This window comes from Achroia grisella, unplaced genomic scaffold, assembly GCF_030625045.1.
Source record: "Achroia grisella isolate CSIRO2021 unplaced genomic scaffold, CSIRO_AGI_Agris_v1 utg567, whole genome shotgun sequence".
Lineage (NCBI taxonomy): Eukaryota > Metazoa > Arthropoda > Insecta > Lepidoptera > Pyralidae > Achroia > Achroia grisella.
The window spans coordinates 1,183,261-1,204,001 of NW_026712947.1; the positions used below are offsets into that span (position 1 = coordinate 1,183,261).

General features: G+C 35.4%; 1 protein-coding gene across 5 annotated transcripts; it reads left to right on the forward strand.

The window, feature by feature from the left end:
• The first annotated feature begins 3,193 nt into the window (after positions 1-3,193).
• LOC131848698 (synaptic vesicle glycoprotein 2C-like) lies at positions 3,194-19,523 on the forward strand. Of its 5 annotated transcripts, none has more exons than XM_059198631.1 (12): positions 3,194-3,261; positions 5,047-5,247; positions 6,406-6,567; positions 8,402-8,564; positions 9,803-9,924; positions 11,826-12,064; positions 12,567-12,709; positions 13,441-13,564; positions 14,083-14,221; positions 15,168-15,324; positions 16,153-16,280; positions 17,589-19,523. In XM_059198631.1, the coding sequence occupies exons 2-12, from the start codon at positions 5,178-5,180 to the stop codon at positions 17,666-17,668; spliced, it is 1,527 nt and encodes a 508-aa protein (XP_059054614.1). In that variant the 5' UTR covers positions 3,194-3,261; positions 5,047-5,177; the 3' UTR covers positions 17,669-19,523. The 5 variants fall into 5 exon arrangements, with proteins under 5 accessions (XP_059054614.1, XP_059054612.1, XP_059054611.1 ...); XM_059198629.1 differs by having other exon boundaries at positions 3,200-3,389; positions 5,023-5,247; XM_059198628.1 differs by having other exon boundaries at positions 3,200-3,389.
• Positions 19,524-20,741: the final 1,218 nt, after the last annotated feature.

A 20,741-nucleotide genomic window follows, 5' to 3' on the forward strand; every position in this document is an offset into this window, starting at 1 on the left:
AAGTTTCGGTAGAGCCAACAAATTGTGCTGCAAATTTCGACTTCAAATTGTGTAATGTAGGGTCCATTTTACAATAAGAATATAGAGATTTTTTTAACAGGTTTATACTTCTGACTTGATATACGATGTATAGCTGCCGTAGCAAAAAAATCTATACATCACTGTGCTATAAATATAGACTTTAAATTGAGTACTATATGGTAAATTTTACAATAAGATTATACAGATTTTTTAAAAAGTTTTATGCTTATAACTAACCTGATATACGATATATACAGTGACTCACAAAAATGCCCCAATATTTGACCATTTCGCATTCCATCGCCTGTTATGATATGAGGATACAATTAATAAACCTGAACTGCTAGTATGTGATAGCCCTGCTTCTTGGCTTTCGAATAAGCCGCCAATGATGAATTACTATTGGCAGGCTATGAACTTATGCCACTGTAAAATATAAAAACTATTGGGGCATTTTTGACCGTTTAGGACAATCTCACGATATATGTGATATTCCGTTCGATCTACCTACCCACTGAAGATAAAAACACTCGAATAGCTAACTGGAAATATATCTACTTCCTCCCTCTCTCATCCAATACTTTTCATACAACTTGCTGACCATGAAGCCTATTTCTCCTGCCCTCAAATCCGAAGTTATCAAGCGAATTAACGAAGGCGTATCCACCCGTAGGGTGGCCCAAGAACTTTCCGTGAGTAAGTCTACTGTTGCTAGGATACGAAAGGAACACTGCGCCGCTGTTGCCCCACCCTCAAAAGGGCGCCCAAGGAAGTTATCAGAGTCCAGTGCCCGGTATGTGGTGAGGCTTATCACTTCGGGGGCCATGGATACTGCCGTAGAGGTCCAACGACACCTTACCAATGCCATGGACGTCTCCACAAGTGCCGAAACTATACGTCGGACACTCAAGAAGGCCAAGCTTCGATCTGGTAATAAGATCCGCAAGCCGCTTTTAACGAAGCGTCATCGGCAAATACGGCTAGCATGGGCTAAGATGTACCGCCATTGGACGGAGGAGGATTGGCGTAGGGTCATCTTCTCTGACGAGACGAAGGTCAATCTTGTGGGCTCTGATGGCCGCAAGTGGTGCTGGAAACGACCAGGTAAAACGCTAGAGACCCGCGTCATTGAGTCGACGCTGAAGCATGGCGGAGGAAATATCATGGTATGGGGCTGTATCACTGCCGATGGCCCCGGATATATTACTAGGATCATTGGAAATATGAACTCGGAACTCTATCAAGGCATCCTTAAAGATGAACTTCACTAGACTATTGAATGGTATGGCTTTGAAAAGTCACGCGTCATCTTTCAGCACGATAATGACCCAAAGCATACAGCTTTGACGACCCGAAAATGTCTCCGAGACCTGCGTCTAAAGGTTCTGGCATGGCCCCCGCAATCTCCCGACATGAATCCAATCGAGCACATGTGGCAGAAGGTCAAGATTCGTCTTGCAATTGACCCAAGAACGACCGAAAAACAAAGACCAGATGTGGGCTAAGTTTCAGAGAATCTGGAATGAGGTAAGAGACTACTCTAATGGCCAACTGGGACAGCTTATCCGGACGATAGGGGGCGAGAGCAGATGGCACTCCAAACCCGCGGAAGAACTTATGAGGTGGCTGAAGGCCAACTCCCGCCTGACGAATATGACTTTAGTCTGAGGGCACCGCTAGGGGTTCGAACCTCGGCTCAGGCCGTTGTAATATCGATCTCCATTTGAATTGGACGAGGGATCGTTTGAAGGGAAAACTAAAAAAACTAAGAAAATATATTCTTCTGCTTGGCAAGTTGTTTGCTGTGACGAAATAACGCGATTGTAATGGGTGATAGCCTTTATACTCGTTAGTCATGTTGCTTGGGAAAGGTGTTGCCACTTGGCGAATTATTGCACAAAAATGTGGGTAATTTTAAGGATGTGACATTAAAATATTATTGCATTCTCGTGTACACTTATATGTAATGTCACTCACTCACACAGTCACAGTACTCATATATAAGTCTTCGCTGAATCACGCCGTAGAATTTTTTTTTATATAAGACTCATAATTTTAATTATTTTATTACATCTACTTGTGATTTTTTTTTATACTACGCTGGTGGCAAACCATCATACGGCCCATCTGATGGTAAATGGTTACCGTAGCCTATGGACGCCTGAAACACCAGGGGTATCACGTGCGCATTGCCGACCCTTAAGAAGCCATAATATATCCTTCTTGAAAAACCCCATGCTGTAGTCTCGTGAGAAAACCTCGGCAGGAAGTTCATTGCACAATCTAAGTATATTTTACTTAATCAATGGATATATGCAATTTGTTATTCGTATTTGATTTAGCAGCGTTTAACATTTTTTTTTGCACCAGTTTATTACCCACTCAGTACACCTATGCCACTGTTTTAGGTTGACTGGAAGAGATTTCTTCTCGGCATAAGTCCACCTTTGCTCACATTATCTCTAAATTATAATATCATTGTATTATCTGTGCCATAAAGAATATATACATGGCGATACTTATTAAATATCTTTGTTATGTAGATATTTGCATCTACTAGTTAGTTTAATAAACTATTAAAGTAATATATATATACCGTTTAAATTTTTTCAATGTATTACTACACAAGACTCGCAAATCTATATCATATAGACTGGAGTGCCTATTTATTATAATAAAATATATATTTTATCTATGTTTTATTTGACAGATAGTTTCCTTTCACTCCTTTTTCATTCATTCATTACATCCAACATTCAGACATTCCTTTCAATACTTACAATATTATCAGATTGCACTAAGAATGAGTTACACACTCATTCTTAGTGCAAGTGCGGTTTCTATGTTGATTATCGCATGCCTCTTACTTTCTATTGTGTAATTATTTATATAGGAAAAAAACAACTATTCAAAAGACAAGTTAGCAACACACAAGTTTCCTGCTCATTCTTTTTGTGATAAATCTGCGTTCCGAATGAGTGGTATAATAAAAAATATATCTATTCGAAAGTGTTTATTTGAATAAAGATTATTTCTATTTCTATTTCTACTTGACTAAATGAAAAATGGAAAGTTAAATTAATTTAAAATTTTAGGGTAAATTAAAATGTCAACTGGCAACTCTGCATCGGAACGAATACACATTATAGAGTCGCTATATTTAGTAGTGCATACCATATGCTCGGCGACGGTAGAGTCGCCGTCCAGTACATTGTACTACACATCGACGCGTTAAGAACAGTAATAACAAAATAACACGTGTTCATATTATAAAACGTGTTTCCTCAAACCAATGTGGTGTTAAAATTATATAATTATATATAAATAATAGTTATTATGCACTTGGCAGAGTATATACAATTATAACTGTACGTATAGAGGGCGGTGACTCTACATATTATGTTATTTATAAACTATGTTATTTATTATATATATTTAGGCAATTGTTACTTATCAAGAACTTAACTGTATATAAATATATATCTTATTAATATCATAAATGCGAAAATTTGTGAGTTTGAATTAATGTTTGTTACTCTTTCTCGTTGAAACTACTGAACGGATTTTGTTGAAATATTACAGTGATATAGCTTATACATCAGAATAACACGTAGGCTATAAATTTCACGCAAGTTAAACCGCGGGCACAGCTTGTATATATATAAATTTAAGAGATTTGAGATAACAACAAACAGTTATGAAATAAGTTCTGGAATTAAGATCGAATTAAAATTGAGAAGTGTGTCTATTTTTTACCTTCTCAGGATTGAATTTTACTTGAAATATTATTGTATCACGGATATAGGCTTATATAAATCAATTTAAAAACAAAGTAATAGAAAAAAGCTAATTGAAAATAAATATTCTCTACATAAACTGCAGATAGACATAATTTTATCGATACGTACTAATACTAATATAAGATAGGGTAGTATAAGTGCTAGGTGTATGAAAAAATATATAGGATAAGTGCTAGGTGTATGAAAAAAAAAAATTTACTTTATGACCCCTGGACTTTACGATAATCCAAAGATATTTATAATAGGTTTTTTAATGGAAGGTAATGGAATGGTGTACCCACCAGCACTAACGGTATACGCTGGTAGGGTACCAGTGGAGGATGATAGAATGAACACGAAGTCAGGTCAGTTAGCACATCGTGAGGAATTTGCCCAAAGCCAAAAGTTTCTATGGGAACTATGTGGAGGTCGAACATGGAAAATTATTACCAATGGGGTTAGTATTCCATTCCAGGGAGGAAGAGGTTTGTTACTAATGTGGATTAATAACCCCAATGCAATGTACCATGTCAGGTTCACCTCCACGTGATTCCCCTATGAAACCATCGTGATAAATTCATGGTGAATTTACCACGATGGGCTAACTGTCCTGACTCATCTTGTCATCCTCCTCTGGTGCTCCACCAGTGTCAATCGCTAGCACAGGCGGTTGCACCATTCCATTATCATCCATCTATATATATAAAAATGAATTGCTGTTCGTTAGTCTCGCTAAAACTGGAGAACGGCAGAACCGATTTGGCTAATTTTAGTCTTGAAAAATTCGTGGAAGTCCAGGGACTCGGACAGTATGGTTTTTGAGGAGCTTCCTCTCGCGTACACTTAGATTGTGGAATGAACTACCTGCCGAGGTTTTCTAGAGAGACTACAGCATGGGGTTTTTCAAAAAGGGTATATTAAGGTTTCTTAAGGGTCGGCAACGCGCATGTGACACCCCTGGTGTTTCAGTCCATAGGCTACGGTAACCGTTTACCATCAGTTAGGCCGTATGCTTGTTTGCCACCTACGTGGTATAAAAAAAAGGGAAGGTTTAAACAAATTGCTGATACCTGTCAAACAGGGTGCGTTCAGAAATTTATTGCGTAACTAAACTTAAAAAAACCTTATATTTTAATTTTGAGGCGGATCGGAGTTAGCGGGGTGAGCTGGTAATAAATAAAAACAATCCATTCCACTCTATTTAAGATTCAAATAATTACAGATACACACTATAAACGTTCCACAGATTACTAACATCTCTAAGGATTTTCTTTTAAATAAATCTACGGGTGAAATCGAGGAATAACCGTTGTAATCAATTAGACCAACAATTATCTAGATCACTTTGAATGGAGATAGGAAAGTATTTTGGTGAAAATGGAATATGATAAATCAACTGATAGCAAGAAACGGGAGCTATTCTTTGAAGATGCCTTTGAAGTTGCTGGTATGTACAGAATATTTTATGATATTAAAATAGCATACCTATCTCTTTCGTCTTGACGGCCTCGGTGGTGTAGCGGTTAAGCACACGGCTTTACTTCCGATGGTCGCGGGTTTGATTCCTCGCACAGTACAAACATGTATGTTCACGTGTATTCATGAGTTTGTTTGTTTGATTATTGATTTCTGCAGATTTCATATGCTTAGCCAGACAGACTTGGATTGTTCACACGACTGAACTAAAGATAGGTTCTTTTTTCTGGTGAAACTTAAGTTTTTCAAGTAAAACAACTTGTTTGAAGAAAATCTGATTATTGTGAAACGTTGAAATTTTCATAGTATCACGTTTTGTATGGAAAGGGACATGCAAATCAAATCAAAATATCTTTATTCATGTAGGTCTATTACAGACTCTTAAGATATGTCAAATCTACCGTCAGTTCGGAATGATTTCGAAATGAGAAGAACTGACAAAAAACTCAGCTGGTATTCTTTTTAAAAAAATGTTGTACATGTTTACAATAATACAGATTCATTTTTAAATCAAATTAGACAGAATAGAGTCACCACCAGCAAATGCTATTGCAATTTTTTCAAAAGTAAATAGTCTAATCAGTGATCTTATTAGTCTTCTCTTAATTTTAATATATATTATTATAAACGCGAAAGTTTGTACGTATGGATATTTGTTACTCTTTCACGCAAAAACTACTGAACCGATTTTGACTAGAAATAGAAATAATCTTTATTCAAATAAACTCATTACAAACACTTTTGAATAGTCATATTTTGATTGTACCACTCATTCGGAATGCTGATTCAGCACAAGAAGAATGAGCAAGAAACTTGTGTGTTGCTCTTTTGAATAGATGTTTTTTTTATATATAGACTAAACTTTACAGTAATACAGCTTATATTACTGCAAAGAAAAAATATATTTCTTAGTATTTATATCAGTTGTCTAGTACCTACTCATAACAGAATCTCTACTTAGCTTGGAACTAGATGACGCTGATACTTATATACATTTTTTTGTAAATTGTACTGAACGGATTTTGTTGAAACTTTACAGTGATATAGCATATACATCAGAATAACACAGTCTATAAATATCATGGGTGAAACTGCGGGCACAGCTAGTAAACAACATATCCATGTCCAGGCCATGGGAAGTTCAATCACCTGGTGCTGATCACCAGTGGGCTCATACTGCTCAACGTGTCAATGGAGTCCATCGGCATGAGTTACGTCATCACAGCAGCAGAGTGTGACCTGCAGCTCACAACTGAACATAAAGGTCTTGTCAATGCAGCTGCTTTTATTGGTAAGTTTGACTGCAATATTTGTACAATCTCGAACGGGTTTCCACCCTACATAGACAGTAGATGAGTTAATATACAGTAGAATAGAATAGAATAGAAAATTCTTTATTCAAATAAACTTACTTTAAGCGCTTTTGAATAGTCATCACAATTTTTTTTAATCTACCGCTCTTTCGGAATGCTGTCTCATCACAAGAAGAATGAGAAAGAAACTCGTATGTTGCTCTTTTAAATAATCGTTGTAAGTTTACATTTTTAAGTCGCAACGTGTGAATACAAACTATCAACTAGCACTAAATTACTAGGGTTAAATATAATATATACATTTAAATAAAATTAGTGTCTGTTTATAATATTGAAATAACCGTTTTTTACTACATACATGATATATATATAAATACGGTATATATTTGCATCGCGTGAAAAGTCGAACCCGCAACCATCGAAAGTAAAGCAGTATGCTAAACCACTACACTACCGAGGCTTTCAAAATATCTATCTGTAGTTAATAAAACCATCGTATAACATCAAAGCAACGCTTTTTCATGTATGTTAACTTTATCTTATCTATGAGTAGGTTATGAAAAACTCAACAGTACTTTTCTATAACAATGATATACCTTCAAAACTATACAATTTGAAACGTAATATCAACTATTGGTGTCATTGTGAATAAATATTGCATTTTGCATGCCCTCATTTCACTTGATATATTGCCGCCGTGAATGAGTTTTAATATTGTTTGTGATCACACTTGCGCACCTATGTTTCAAGGATGAAAGAGTGATCACAAACAATATTTTTGCACCCAACATGTTGGATTCAAAAGTGGAATATAGTCATGCCAAGTGCACAAAAGTGTACTTGTTCACAAAGACACCAAAAGTTGACATTTCAAATTGACGCGCTTGTATTTCCGCGCTAAATCACGCGCGCTCCCTTTTGCGCGTAAAAAACGTGTCGTGTAAAAGGCACCTAATGGTACTCGGTTTTTTTTAAGGGATGATAAAGGAATGGAGCGCTCTCTAAAAAAAAAAATGAGTGCTCCATTCCTTTATTATGTCGGATAGTGTAGGATTCTTAGCCACCAAAACCCCCGGTGGAATTTAATAAATTGAAAACATCTGTTAAATCATATTTACTGAGCAAAGTCTATTACTCACTAAACGATTACTTGAATGACGAGCATGCATACAATAGTTGTTCATGCACGGAATTTTTATTTAATATCAGACATAGATACCTATTGTATATACATATACATTGTAAATGAAAATGAATGAATAAATGAAAGAACTGTCGAGAAACTCAAGGCTTGAGTTTCTTGATAGTTCTTCTCAACTGAACCTGTATAATGAATTGAACGCTAGGGCAAAAATTATAATATAAAAAAAATTACGTTCATAAGCGGCTAAAATTTCCTACATAAATAAATTATTTTTGTATTTGAATTTGGTGTTTCTCTCATACGCGATTAGTCTTCGACGTCTCGGGTTTGCATCAGCATTCGGCTAAGACGCTGCTGCGTTCTCCACTGAAGGAGCCTCAACGGACCACTCGCCTCCTTGGAGCTTCAGATACTCCTACATCATCCACTCTGAGTGATACAGCACTCACGCTAACGATATACGTTGGTGGGGCATCAGTGGAGGATTATATGATGAGTATGAGGTCAAGTCAGTTAGCCCATCGTGGCAAATTCACCAGACATTTAACATGATGGTTTCCAGAAACCACGTAGAGATTAACTTTCCAACGGACTGCCATAGGGGCAGTCCGTTTTCTTACCAACTTGTAAGCAATCTGCCATGAAGATATATATTTTTATTCTCGCAGGCATCATCAGTACATCATTTCTCTGGGGCTACTTGGGTGACAAGTTTGGTCGCAGGACAGTCATGTTGCCGGCCCTCGTGTTTTCGGCCTTTTTCTCAGTTGCTTCATCCTTCTCCACTAGCGTATGGATGCTGGTGGTGTTGCGCTTCTTGACTGGATGCTTGTAAGTTTACTGTAGATTGATCAAATACTTTTAAAAATTTGTTTAATATTCGTAATTATAGACTAAATCGTGTCTAGATCCAATAACCTATATATTTTTAGTTATCAAATACTTGGCTTATGATAGTTAATACACATGTGGTTACAATAATTTCACTATTTTAATAGAATAGAATAGAATAGAATAGAAAATCATTTATTCAAATAAACTTACATTGAAGCACTTTTGAATAGTCATAACATTTTTTTTTAATCTACCGCTCTTTCGGAATGCTGTCTCATCACAAGAAGAACAAGCAAGAAACTTGTGTGTTGCTCTTTTAAATAATTTATTCTTACTTACAATTTAGTTTAAGTGTGTTACAAACCACCGATTAGCACTAATTCAATTAAATACTCAAAAAGAAAAAAATATTGAATACATAACCAACTGGTTAAACAATTAATAAGAGGAAATCAGTCATAGTGATTAGAGCAGACCAGTCCCTACAAGCAGCACCCGTTCACGAGTATGACGGATGAGCCAGCCATCACTGCGCTCGACCATATTTTAGGGAGCCCAATGACGCCGCCACAAGTCTGGACATTTTAGTGAGCATGACTACTCAAAACACCAGACTAATATCTTTTTACCTTGGTCTTTAATAAAGGAGGATAGACAATACTTTTTCAGAATTTTTTATCTGAAAGTCCATTTCATGGAAAGTGGTTGCTATCTCATACATACACGAACAGCATCATTTCACTGATCAAAGAATGACAACGAGAACGTACTTCAATCATGCGTACTTTAGCGTTTATTTATAATAATTAATTATCATTGCAAAATGGCAGAGATCTGACTACGGAGCAAAGATATAATTATAGAGTAATTGATATTTTATATCTTAAACGAGTCTTTGGAAAATAAAATCTGTGGAATAAAAACTCTATTTGAATACATTACATATTACATGCGAACGAGTGCACACAAAAAATAGTTAAGTAAATGCAATCACTCTCGATTGCGCGTGCTGGATTTCCCGCGCTAAAGTACACGCGCTCCTGATTGTGCGTGAACGAATCTGTCGTGTAAAGGCATATAATTATAGGTTATAAAAAATCTCTTTCTTTCTCTCTTTCTCTGCCTTTTTTCACAAACACATCTATCCCGGATTTGAAACGTGTGAAAGAACGTGTCGTGTAAAACTAGCTAGCCTTTACACGACACAGGATCTTAACAATGATTTTTGTTTCCAGAGTTTCAGCATCCAGTGCAACTGTGTATGCTTATCTTGGAGAAATGCACATGAACACTCGCCGTGCCTCGTCCATCGCCTGGGGATCTATTTTTATATCACTCTCATTCATCATACTGCCAGGTTAGTGATGAATAACTTTATAAAATTACATAATATTATTTTTTAATAGACCTTATAGGACCACAAAAATATTAGTAGGTAAGTGAAAGTTTGGCGACTTGTAAATGCCAAACGTATGAAATTTGGCAAATGGATGATATGGATGAATAAAAATGTGCTTGGAACATTTTAATTCTTGATTTTTTCTGAGAGTTTGTTCTTCAAAGATTGTCAATATTGTACGAGATTAGAGCACCAAATTCAGCTAATTACTAAATTATATAATTTTTTTATATTTTTATCAGGTTTATATTAATTCATAGCTAATAAATCATGAAAATGCTGAATAAATGACATGTTAGAGATTTTTTATTATTTCTGATTATGAGAAGAAAGATAATGGAATGCGTAGTGCATTCCATCTGTGATCTGCTGTAATCCATATGTGATTTGTAATGTGTGTCATAGTCATGAAATGCTGAAATGACTAGAATTTTTATTTCGATGATAATGGAATGCGATCCTGTCTGCTGACTCCAGAAGGATGCAACTTTGCTGCAGTAGGCTAATTATCCTTACTATATTTATCGTATCATCTTATAGTGATTCCCCGAGACTCTCCAATAGTGGAGAGTCTCGATTAGCCCACACCACTGGAAGATGTTACGATAATGATAGCAAGGTCAATTAGCCCACTGCAGCAAATTCGTTATGACCATTCTCGATGGCTTCTGAAAGAGAGTTTATGCTAACAACAATTCCCTACATTTTTAGTATTGAGTCACTAATTCCTAACAATCTGTTTTTTCCCCAATACACTATTCCATTCTTAATTAAAATTGTTAGTATCTTAATACTTTTTCATATAAGTTACGTCAGTCCTTACGTCAGATCTGGTACAATTCTTATCACCACACGATGAGGTCGAATGTCAATGTAATCCATTCATTTCACACACTATGTTTACTAAAATTAACTCAATAAACAGTCGTAGTTTTGGATGTAACTAAAATAGTAACCAAGCTGAGGACCACCAGATGGAAAGTGGAAACTGTTACATATAGACATGCAAAAGAATTATAGATAATTGTAGTTTCACCAGTGTGAAAGAACCAGAACTTACAGCAGTTCAGAGAAGCAAGTTCTTTTAGAGGATTGTAGAGAGATTTCTCTGGTAGGGTTACCTATAGGTAGGGTTGTCTATAGTAGCAGTTTCCACATTCCATCTGGTGGGTCCTCAGCTTGCTTACTCCCGCTTCGATAGCATAATTTAACCACATCGCCATTTTTCGTTAGTTCGGAAAAAAGTTGGTAATATTTATTTATAGTTTTTATTGTATGGTCATTAGGTATACTTGTTTCCGATGTAACAGTGAGTTCGACCAATATTACACGTTTAGTTTTTTTCCGAAGAGAAGAATATATCTGGCCTGGATGTTGAAACACCTACATCCTCTGGAATTTTATAGCTTTTTTATAAGTGTCTATACGCGATGTATGTATGATTTTTTAGTGTAACTCGAATGGCAAATAAACTGAGGATCCACTTGACGGTAAGTTATATCCGTCGGCTATATACATAAACAGCAGTACAGACATGCATAAGTAGTATCATGGGTTTTACGTTATCATATAACACCCATGATACTCATGCATTGCCATTCTAGAAGACGAACATGCAGTGCCCTTTATACAGTGACTTCACCTTCTAGTTGCATCCTACAATCATAATATGTTAAAAAGTACTTACTTACTTACTTAAAAAGTACTGCTTGGCGGCTAAAACTGGTCGGACTCTCGACCCACGCAGACGATTTTTTACAGTCTATTCTGTGACTGCCAAAACTTTTCCGATGTGTATTTACCTTCTAAATGAGATCTCATCTCAGATGTGTAATTAATTCTAATTGATTACATTCTAGGTCTCGCGTGGTTAATAATCCCCGGGAAATGGTCATTCACTATTGGCAGTTTAATTATTGTACCATGGCGAGCCTTTGTTTGGGCCTGGTGCGTTCCAGGGCTGATGGCTGCATTCGCATTACTGTTTCTGCCAGAAAGCCCTCGGTTCCTCCTGGCTTCGAGGGGCCCTGATGCTGCAATGTCAGTTCTGGCGAAGATGTACGCTTGGAATCGTGGTGCATCAGTTGATAATTTCCCGGTATGTATAATTTTAATTAAATTACATCATCTGTTTCATTCTTATTCCATAATTTTGGGATTGCCGTATGGCATATGTTTTATCTACAATTGATCCCTGTTGGCAGTTATCTCGCCTTTCTTGTTATATCATCATTCACACCTTTCCCCTTGCCCTTTATATCTTCATAAGTAATTCATCCACATTCATATATAATACTTTCTTTATAATATTCTCTTTATTTGTACGCACTCATTTCTTTACATATATCATGATAGACGATTACTCTTACTAGTATACTTCACATCAACGGAAGGACTTATGAAGCGGCTGAATGCTAACTCCTGCCTGACAGATACGTTCTATGTACGTCTTGCACTTACGATCTGGAAAACTGTTTGTCATATGAGTTACATAAAAAAAGTTGGAGACATGCCCTCAATTGCCTTCATAATATTTAGTCGAGTGTCTGGTTCAGAAATCACTCTCGCATTCTTCTTACTTCTCCTTGGTCATTCCTCAGGTGGAGAAAATACTGACAGTCAGTTTGGAGTCACAGAAAACAGGCTTCGTTGGCGCTCTCAAGAACATCATGTTAATGTTCAGGCCACCTCTACTGCGCTGTGTGTTGATCTCTCACGTGTCGATGTTCGCGGTGTTTATGCTGTAAGTAGTAAATAGAATGGTCAATGTTTATAGGGTTAGGTTTATTATGTGGGGTGGGTGCTGCTTGTTGGGGCTGACCTGCTCTGATAACTATGACTGATATGGGACGCAGTTAATTAATTATGGCTAGTATTTCAAAATCAATATAGTATACTAAGCACTGCCGTGTCTAAACTATGTCACCCCACCTTACATTTTCCTGTCGTTACTTAAATTTTGTCAGTCTATTATCACCTGTAATACACATCGTCTTAACCGACAACATCGTATTATTTCTCAGCAATAACTGATTTATTTTGTTATTCAAGTAACTATTCAATTATTTATATCAACTTTGCAATTTGGCAGTTTGTATTCATTCAAAATTCTTAACAATGTATTTCTGAACAACATTTATTTAAATGAGCAAATTGCAAATTTCTTGTTTGTTTTTCTTGTTATGAGTCTGCGTTCCTAATTAAGTTTATATGAATAAAGATTGTTTCTGTTTATATTAAATGTTTTGTCTACGGTTGTGTATGCTGCTATGCAAAATAGACCGTGATCTCTCGAAGTCTATTTGGTACGTCATCGAAATTTCCTATCACCCGATAGCTAGTCGTAAGTCACAAAGTTTTTGGTGTCATCTAATTTAGATTTATTATCTTGGAGATATTATAATTTTACCATCAACAATGATTTTGAAACGAGTACGTAGAAATTAAAAAATATATTTTGTAATATGATTTCAGTTCAAGCGGTCTATACGTATGGGTGCCAGAGATACTAAACAACATTCTTCAAAGTACAAGTGACCGCAGTATTACAATCTGCGAAATCATACATGAAAAGATACGGAAGGAAAGTGAATTTAATGTAAGTGAATGTTGTTGTTTGATAACTGGTGGAAATATAATAAATTGCGATGATGTATATATAAATTTACATGCAGAAAACTTTGTGCAAATTTCAATTTCAATTTTTTTATGGATGATAATGGAATGATGCACCCTTCTGCGCTAACGGCTGACGCTAGCGAGGCCCCAGTGTCGAATAATAAGATGAACATAAGGTCAGATCAGTTAGCCACCAAATTCACCAAGAACGATGCTTTCCAGGGGGAACCGCGTGGAGATCATTGTCCATTGCTAGCAATAAGATCATATCAGTACACATCACTAACAATCCCCTTTCCCCCCGAAAGGGGATTATTAGTAATGTGGACTTTTGACCCCCATTGATAGCAATGTACCATGTTAAGTTGACCTCCACGCGGGGATCTTCGATGGAAACCTTTGGATTTTTGTAGGTTAACGTAAACTGCTAGTACGGGTGCACAATTTCATTAACATCTATTAAAAAACTCTCAATAATCAATGATATTTATGTACCAGATGCAGTTAAACAACACGTGTACGACCGATGTGGCTATTGGCGTGTTCCCCATCTCCATGGGGATGGGAGTAGTGTTCGCTCTCACATACTTCGCGATTGGCCTCTTCATAAACAAGATTGGACGGCAGATATTGTACTGTAAGTCATTTAAAATATTTTTATGGACCCAGATCAACATTTTCACAACATATCTATTCATGTAGTACTATCACAGACTCTTTAGATATCTCAAATCCACCGTCAATTTGGAGTCCTTTCGAGATGAGAAGAACAGACAGGAAACTCAAATCTTATTCTTTTAAAATGAGCTTGTACATGATTACAAAAATACAGATTCATTTTTAAATTACATTACGGAGAATATTGAGACCACCAGCATACATTATTGCATTTTGGTCAAAAGAAATATTGTAATCAGTGGCCATAACCCGAACAGACCAGTTTCGGGATTCTATAGCCGAGATAAAAAGGCAACTGTGTATGTCAACTTATGTAACTATGTTGGAGGAAACACTGATACCAAACCAAAAATTAATACGAGAAATGCAGTAGGTTCCGTGCATTGCCACATTGAATTCTATGGAATTTTCGTTCAGTACCTATATATTTATACCGAGCCAAATATGGACATGTCAAGTGTTGTAATATAATAAATACAAGTGTATATACAAGTGTTTTCTCACTTGTCATAGAAAACATATTATTATATTTTTATATATAAAATTCTCGTCTTCTATACAAAACTCACGTGTTAATGTTAGTTACCATACTCCTCCAATACGACTTGACAGATTTTTATAAAATTTTATATGCACATTCAGTAGGTCTGAGAATAGAATACTATTTTTCATAGCCCTAAGTGATAAGGGTTGTCCACCCCTAACATTATATTTTTATTTTTTGGTAATTTTTTTTTATCTTTATATAATGTGGCATTAAAAAAACATACGACCCTAAATTTCTAAATTTTCACCCTTCTATCACCAACTCCTATTTTTTGATAGCGATTTTAGTTTATATGGCTTAATATCGGATTTATATATATTATCGAAAGAGTTTCTCAACATTTATATATTATTGGTAGGTGGTATAATGTTGCTGTGCGGAGCGGCGACCGCGGGCGCTGCGCTGGTGCCTCACGGGGGCGCCGCCACCGCCCTACTGGTTGCGGCGCTGTGCTCGGGCTGTGCGGCCTCCATCCTCGCAGCAATTGCCGTCGACGTCTTCCCCACTTGTTTACGGTAACTATAATATCATAAATCATTTCAAAGTTATATTGATTTCTATACTATTATTTAGCTCTCGTATGGGATCTTTGGGAATGGCATCTTTATCAACATTTAAAGAGCCTGATTCCGTCAGGCCGTGGGAAATGGCAAGAGCTGGAGCTCTCGGTGGACCGACAAGAGCTCTTAAATTATGAATGAATGGGAACTTTTATGTTATACCAGCTGTACCTGTGAGTTCGTTTGCGTAAAATGTATAAATATAAAAAAAAGGTTGTAACGGGTTGAAAGGTATGATGAAGGGTTGCATGGAAGTATCGGCATTTATAAAGCTAGATATACAATTATCATGATAATAATAATCCTTACTGATATTATGAATACGAAAGTAACTCTGTCTGTTTGTCTCGCTTTCACGTCAGAACTACCGAACTGATTTAAATTAAATTTGATAAAAAGATAGCCTAAACCCTGAGAAAGGACATAGGCTACTTATTAATGCAAAGAAAGGGTTGTAAGGGGTTGAAAGGCGAGGTGAAAGATTGTATAGAAGTATTGACACATTTAAAGCTAGAAGATTGAAACTTATTTTTAGATTATTGATTGAATATAAATAAAGAAAAAGGGTTGTAAGGGGTTGAAAGGGGTGATGAAGGGTTTCATGGCAGTATCGTCATTTTTAATGCCATATACTAGCTTTTTTTAGCTTCGCATTACATCAAGACCAAATGGCACCTATAATGGTGCTAGGAATCGAACTTGCGAAGATCGGAAGTAACGTATGCTAAACAGTTAAATCACTGAGACCTTCAAAATACATTAATGTTTTATAATTTATTCCAGGGCGATGGCAATGTGTATAATGTACATGGTGGGTCGGACTGGTGCAGCGGTGGGGTCCTACCTGCTGGGGGCCACCCTCAATACCTACTGTTTGACAGCCTTCATACTCTTGGGAGTGTTCACTGCAGGTAATATCGTAATATTATAAACGCGTATGTTTGTAAGTATGGATGTTAGTTACTCTCCGGCAAAATCGAATTTTGATTACAGTTTACAGTAATTTAGTTTATACATCAGAATAACATATAAGCTAAGTATTTTTTTGAAATTTATATATTGAAAGTTAACGCGGGTGAAATCGCGGGCGCAGCTAGTAATATTATAAATGCAACTTTTTAAGAAGGAAGAAGATTTCTATTGTAATAATACGATAGGATATATAGGATACGACAGTATATGCTGTAAATAATATAAATGACGTAGTGGAGTAACTTGAAACAGTCATGCTCGCTATAAAGTTCAAACTTGTGGCGGCGTGGTGGGCCAGGTCGATGTGCTCCCTCTAATATGGTTGAGTGCAATGATGGCTGGCTCATCCGCTCGTGTACGGGTGCTGCTTGTTTTTTTTTTATATAGATTTTTTGATTTTTTTTTTATATATCATATGCTGGTGGTCACTCTATTCTCCCAAATTTGAATTTAAATGAAATAGTATTATTTTAAATATGTACACCATTAAAAAAAAAATACGAGCTAAGTTTCTAGTCAGTTCTTCTCATCTCGAAATCATTCCGAACTGACGGTAGATTTGACATATCATAAGAGTCTGTAATAGACCTACATGAATAAAGATATTTTGAATTTTGAATTTCAATTTGAATTCCTCGTATCCAATAAATTCTTATTTATTGTCAAATAATTTTCTAATTTATTGTCAAATAGTAATTTTTTTATAAAAGTATACAAAATTATAACTATAATTTACTAGCTGTTTACGCACCTTCGTCCGCGTGGAATTTAACTTTATTTTTCTAAAATTAAAGATTTTTCTAAAATAAAAGTAGCCTATTATTATTATTATCTGCACTCGCTTTCTGTCTAAAAATCCTATAAGTCTCAAATTCATATGAATCTAATCTATACATATAAATAAAGTTGGAGTGTCTGTTTGTAATGTTGAAATAACCGTTTTTTACTACATGCATATGAATATAAATACGGTACATATGTACACCAATATAACATTTTCACAATTTTTGTCTGGCTGTCTGTCTGTTTGTTCCGGCTAATCTCTGAAATGGCTGGACCGATTTTGACGGGACTTTTTTGGCAGGTAGCTGATGTAATAAGGAGCAACTTTACTATTAGCTTTTAGCTATTTTCAGCTACTTTTATATAAGAAAAATTCTTATATTTAGAAAAATAAAGTTACATTCCACTCGGACGAAGTCACGGGTACAGCCAATAATATAATTAATTTATTACTCTACTTTCAGGATCGACACTTCTTATTTTGTTATGGCCGAAACCTCAGGAGATTAGAGAGAAAATGGAAGAACAAGGATTAACATATTAGAAACGTGTGATTAGAATTAATAAATAGACTTCGTAATGTTTAGTTTAAAAAGCAATGCCCACATCAGTCCACTGCTGGACGAGGGATTTTTTTTTAACTTTCTTGTATCTTACTATTATAAAAGCGAAAGTTTCTGAGTACAGATACTACTGACAAAAATTACTGAACGGATTTTGATGAAACTTTTCACCAATATAGTTTATACATCAGAAAGATACATAGGCTATAATTTAAAAATATATTTTGTAAGTTGGGCGAAATGTCAAATGACGCAGACGAAGTTACGTGGGTCAGCTAGTTAATATTATAAACGCGAAAGTTTGTGAGTATGATGTATGAATGGTTGGATGTTTGTTATTCTTTCACGCAAAAACTACTGAACGGATTTTGATGAAACTTTACAGCAATATAGCTTATACATCAGAATAACGTATAGGTTATAATTTAAAAAGATATTTTGCAAATTGGGCCATTTATGATGATAAATGTCAAGTAAGTCATGCAGACGGAGTTAGTAGCAGTCGGCTAGGTTATTTTGGAGAGAGTTTTCTTAACTTCTTTTTAAAACCTAGTGGTGACTTTCCCATGTACAAAATATTGGAAGATTCTTTTGTCTGTAACTTCACCGTATCATATGAGGTGTCCAATGTTTGTTATGGAAAACCACTGAAACTTGAATTTATTTTATAAAAAATATATGTTTATTTGATAGATGGGAGAATAAGTTTCTTTTTTTGCTTGATAATGGAATGGTGCACTCTTCTGCGCTAACGATTTACGCAGGCAGGGCACCAGTGGAGGATGATAGGATGAGCATGAGGTCAGGTCAGTTAGTGTGACATTGTGACAAGTTCATTAGGAATTTATTACGATGGTTTCCAGGGGGAAGTGTGACATTGTGACAAATTCATTAGGAATTTATTACGATGGTTTCCAGGGGGAAGTGTGACATTGTGACAAATTCATTAGGAATTTATTACGATGGTTTCCAGGGGGTAGTGTGACATTGTGACAAATTCATTAGGAATTTATTACGATGGTTTCCAGGGGGAAGTGTGACATTGTGACAAATTCATTAGGAATTTATTACGATGGTTTCCAGGGGGAAGTGTGACATTGTGACAAATTCATTAGGAATTTATTACGATGGTTTCCAGGGGGAAGTGTGACATTGTGACAAATTCATTAGGAATTTATTACGATGGTTTCCAGGGGGAAGTGTGACATTGTGACAAATTCATTAGGAATTTATTACGATGGTTTCCAGGGGGAAGTGTGATATTGTGACAAATTCATTAGGAATTTATTACGATGGTTTCCAGGGGGAAGTGTGACATTGTGACAAATTCATTAGGAATTTATTACGATGGTTTCCAGGGGGAAGTGTGACATTGTGACAAATTCATTAGGAATTTATTACGATGGTTTCCAGGAGGAACCGCGTGGGGGTCAACCGGACGTGGTACATTGCTTGGGGTTATTAGTCCACATCACTAACATTCTCGTACTCCCCTATATAATTTATAACGTTAGGTGATAAGAGTGGCCTTATTAAAGTAATTTATGTGGCAATACAGCGTTTGCCAGGTTAGTTAGTATGTATATATAAGGTTCGTTTTTGTGTATGTAAAGTAAAGTGACCTACCTACCAGCAATGTACACTTATTCCATACAATATATAGGTTGTGAGCTATAGACTTGGAGTAGTGAATTTATTCAACAATACTAGGGCGGGTCAACTTTGGCGCCAGGAGGGGGTCACATAGTCGTGGTCAAGTCAAGAACTTATAATTTAATTTTGATAACAATAGATACAAGTAAAAAGTAGGTATTTTATTAATGTACGGAAGTCCTGTACTTATTATTATTTGTTGTACTATTATTTATTGTACATTTAACGCATAGGAACTTGTACATATACAGGTACATATTGCCATCGTCTCTTGAAGACATCCAGAGAAGCACTATTTATATATAATTAATTAAATATTGAAGGTATGTAGTTACATAAAATCTGTATGGTGTCAAAATATATAAATAAAACCGTTATGTTCAATTAGTGGCCCACCTAAGTCCTGGAACCAGCTCAGGAAGGGGTCATGACCCTCATGACCCCCTGGATTCGCCGTTGCAACAATATAGACTCTCTGCGACTAAATGTAGTCAATGAGTTGTAGATTATTTATAAAGATTGTATATAAGAATATATTAATACTGCAAAATGTGTATGTATTATAGCGCTATATAATAATAATAACAGTCCAAAATCTTTTTTTTTTCTTTCTTTCTTCTTTAAAATCCAGAACGAAGTTGCTCACGCTATCTGTTTGCTTATATCTTTTAAACTACGCAACGGATTTTAATGCAGTTTTTAGCAATTGATAGAGTGATTCAAGAGGAACGTTTGTATGTATATTAAGAACACTTGAGCAGGTAGTATATGAAATTGAATATTAAAAAATGTTAATTTCTTAAAAAACAACTGGATTACAATAACACAGTGTTATCCCAACACTTACTGATGATAGCAATGCTTGTGTCAGGAATATTCTGCTATTCCATATACATTGCCATTGGTTCTTTTTTTTTTAATTTATATAAGACATTAGATACCATATATATATATTGTATGTAAAGTTACAGTTAAGTTATGAATATGTAAAGTTTATACTAAGTAATATGTTGAAGTGTAATGCAACGTAATGGAAAATATTATTCATAATATTGTATAAGTACATTAAACACTTTCGGTATTGTATGTATTACACATATAGGTATACATCGTTGATGACATCTCCAAAATCCTCAAATAAGGTGCTGGTAATTATAGAATATATAAAAAATATATCTGACTAGTTACAATTTATTTAAGATAATTTATTTATAATTATTTAAAATTTAATTAGAGTCTATTTAAATAAAATTATGTATAAAACCGAATTCGTGCTGTCTATTAGACTGAATTGATAAAACAGTTTTCTGTCTTATATTAAGTGATTAATTTAATTATTAAGAAAGTATATGATATGGACGTTTCTAGAAAATAAATAATATTTAATATACTTGACTACTA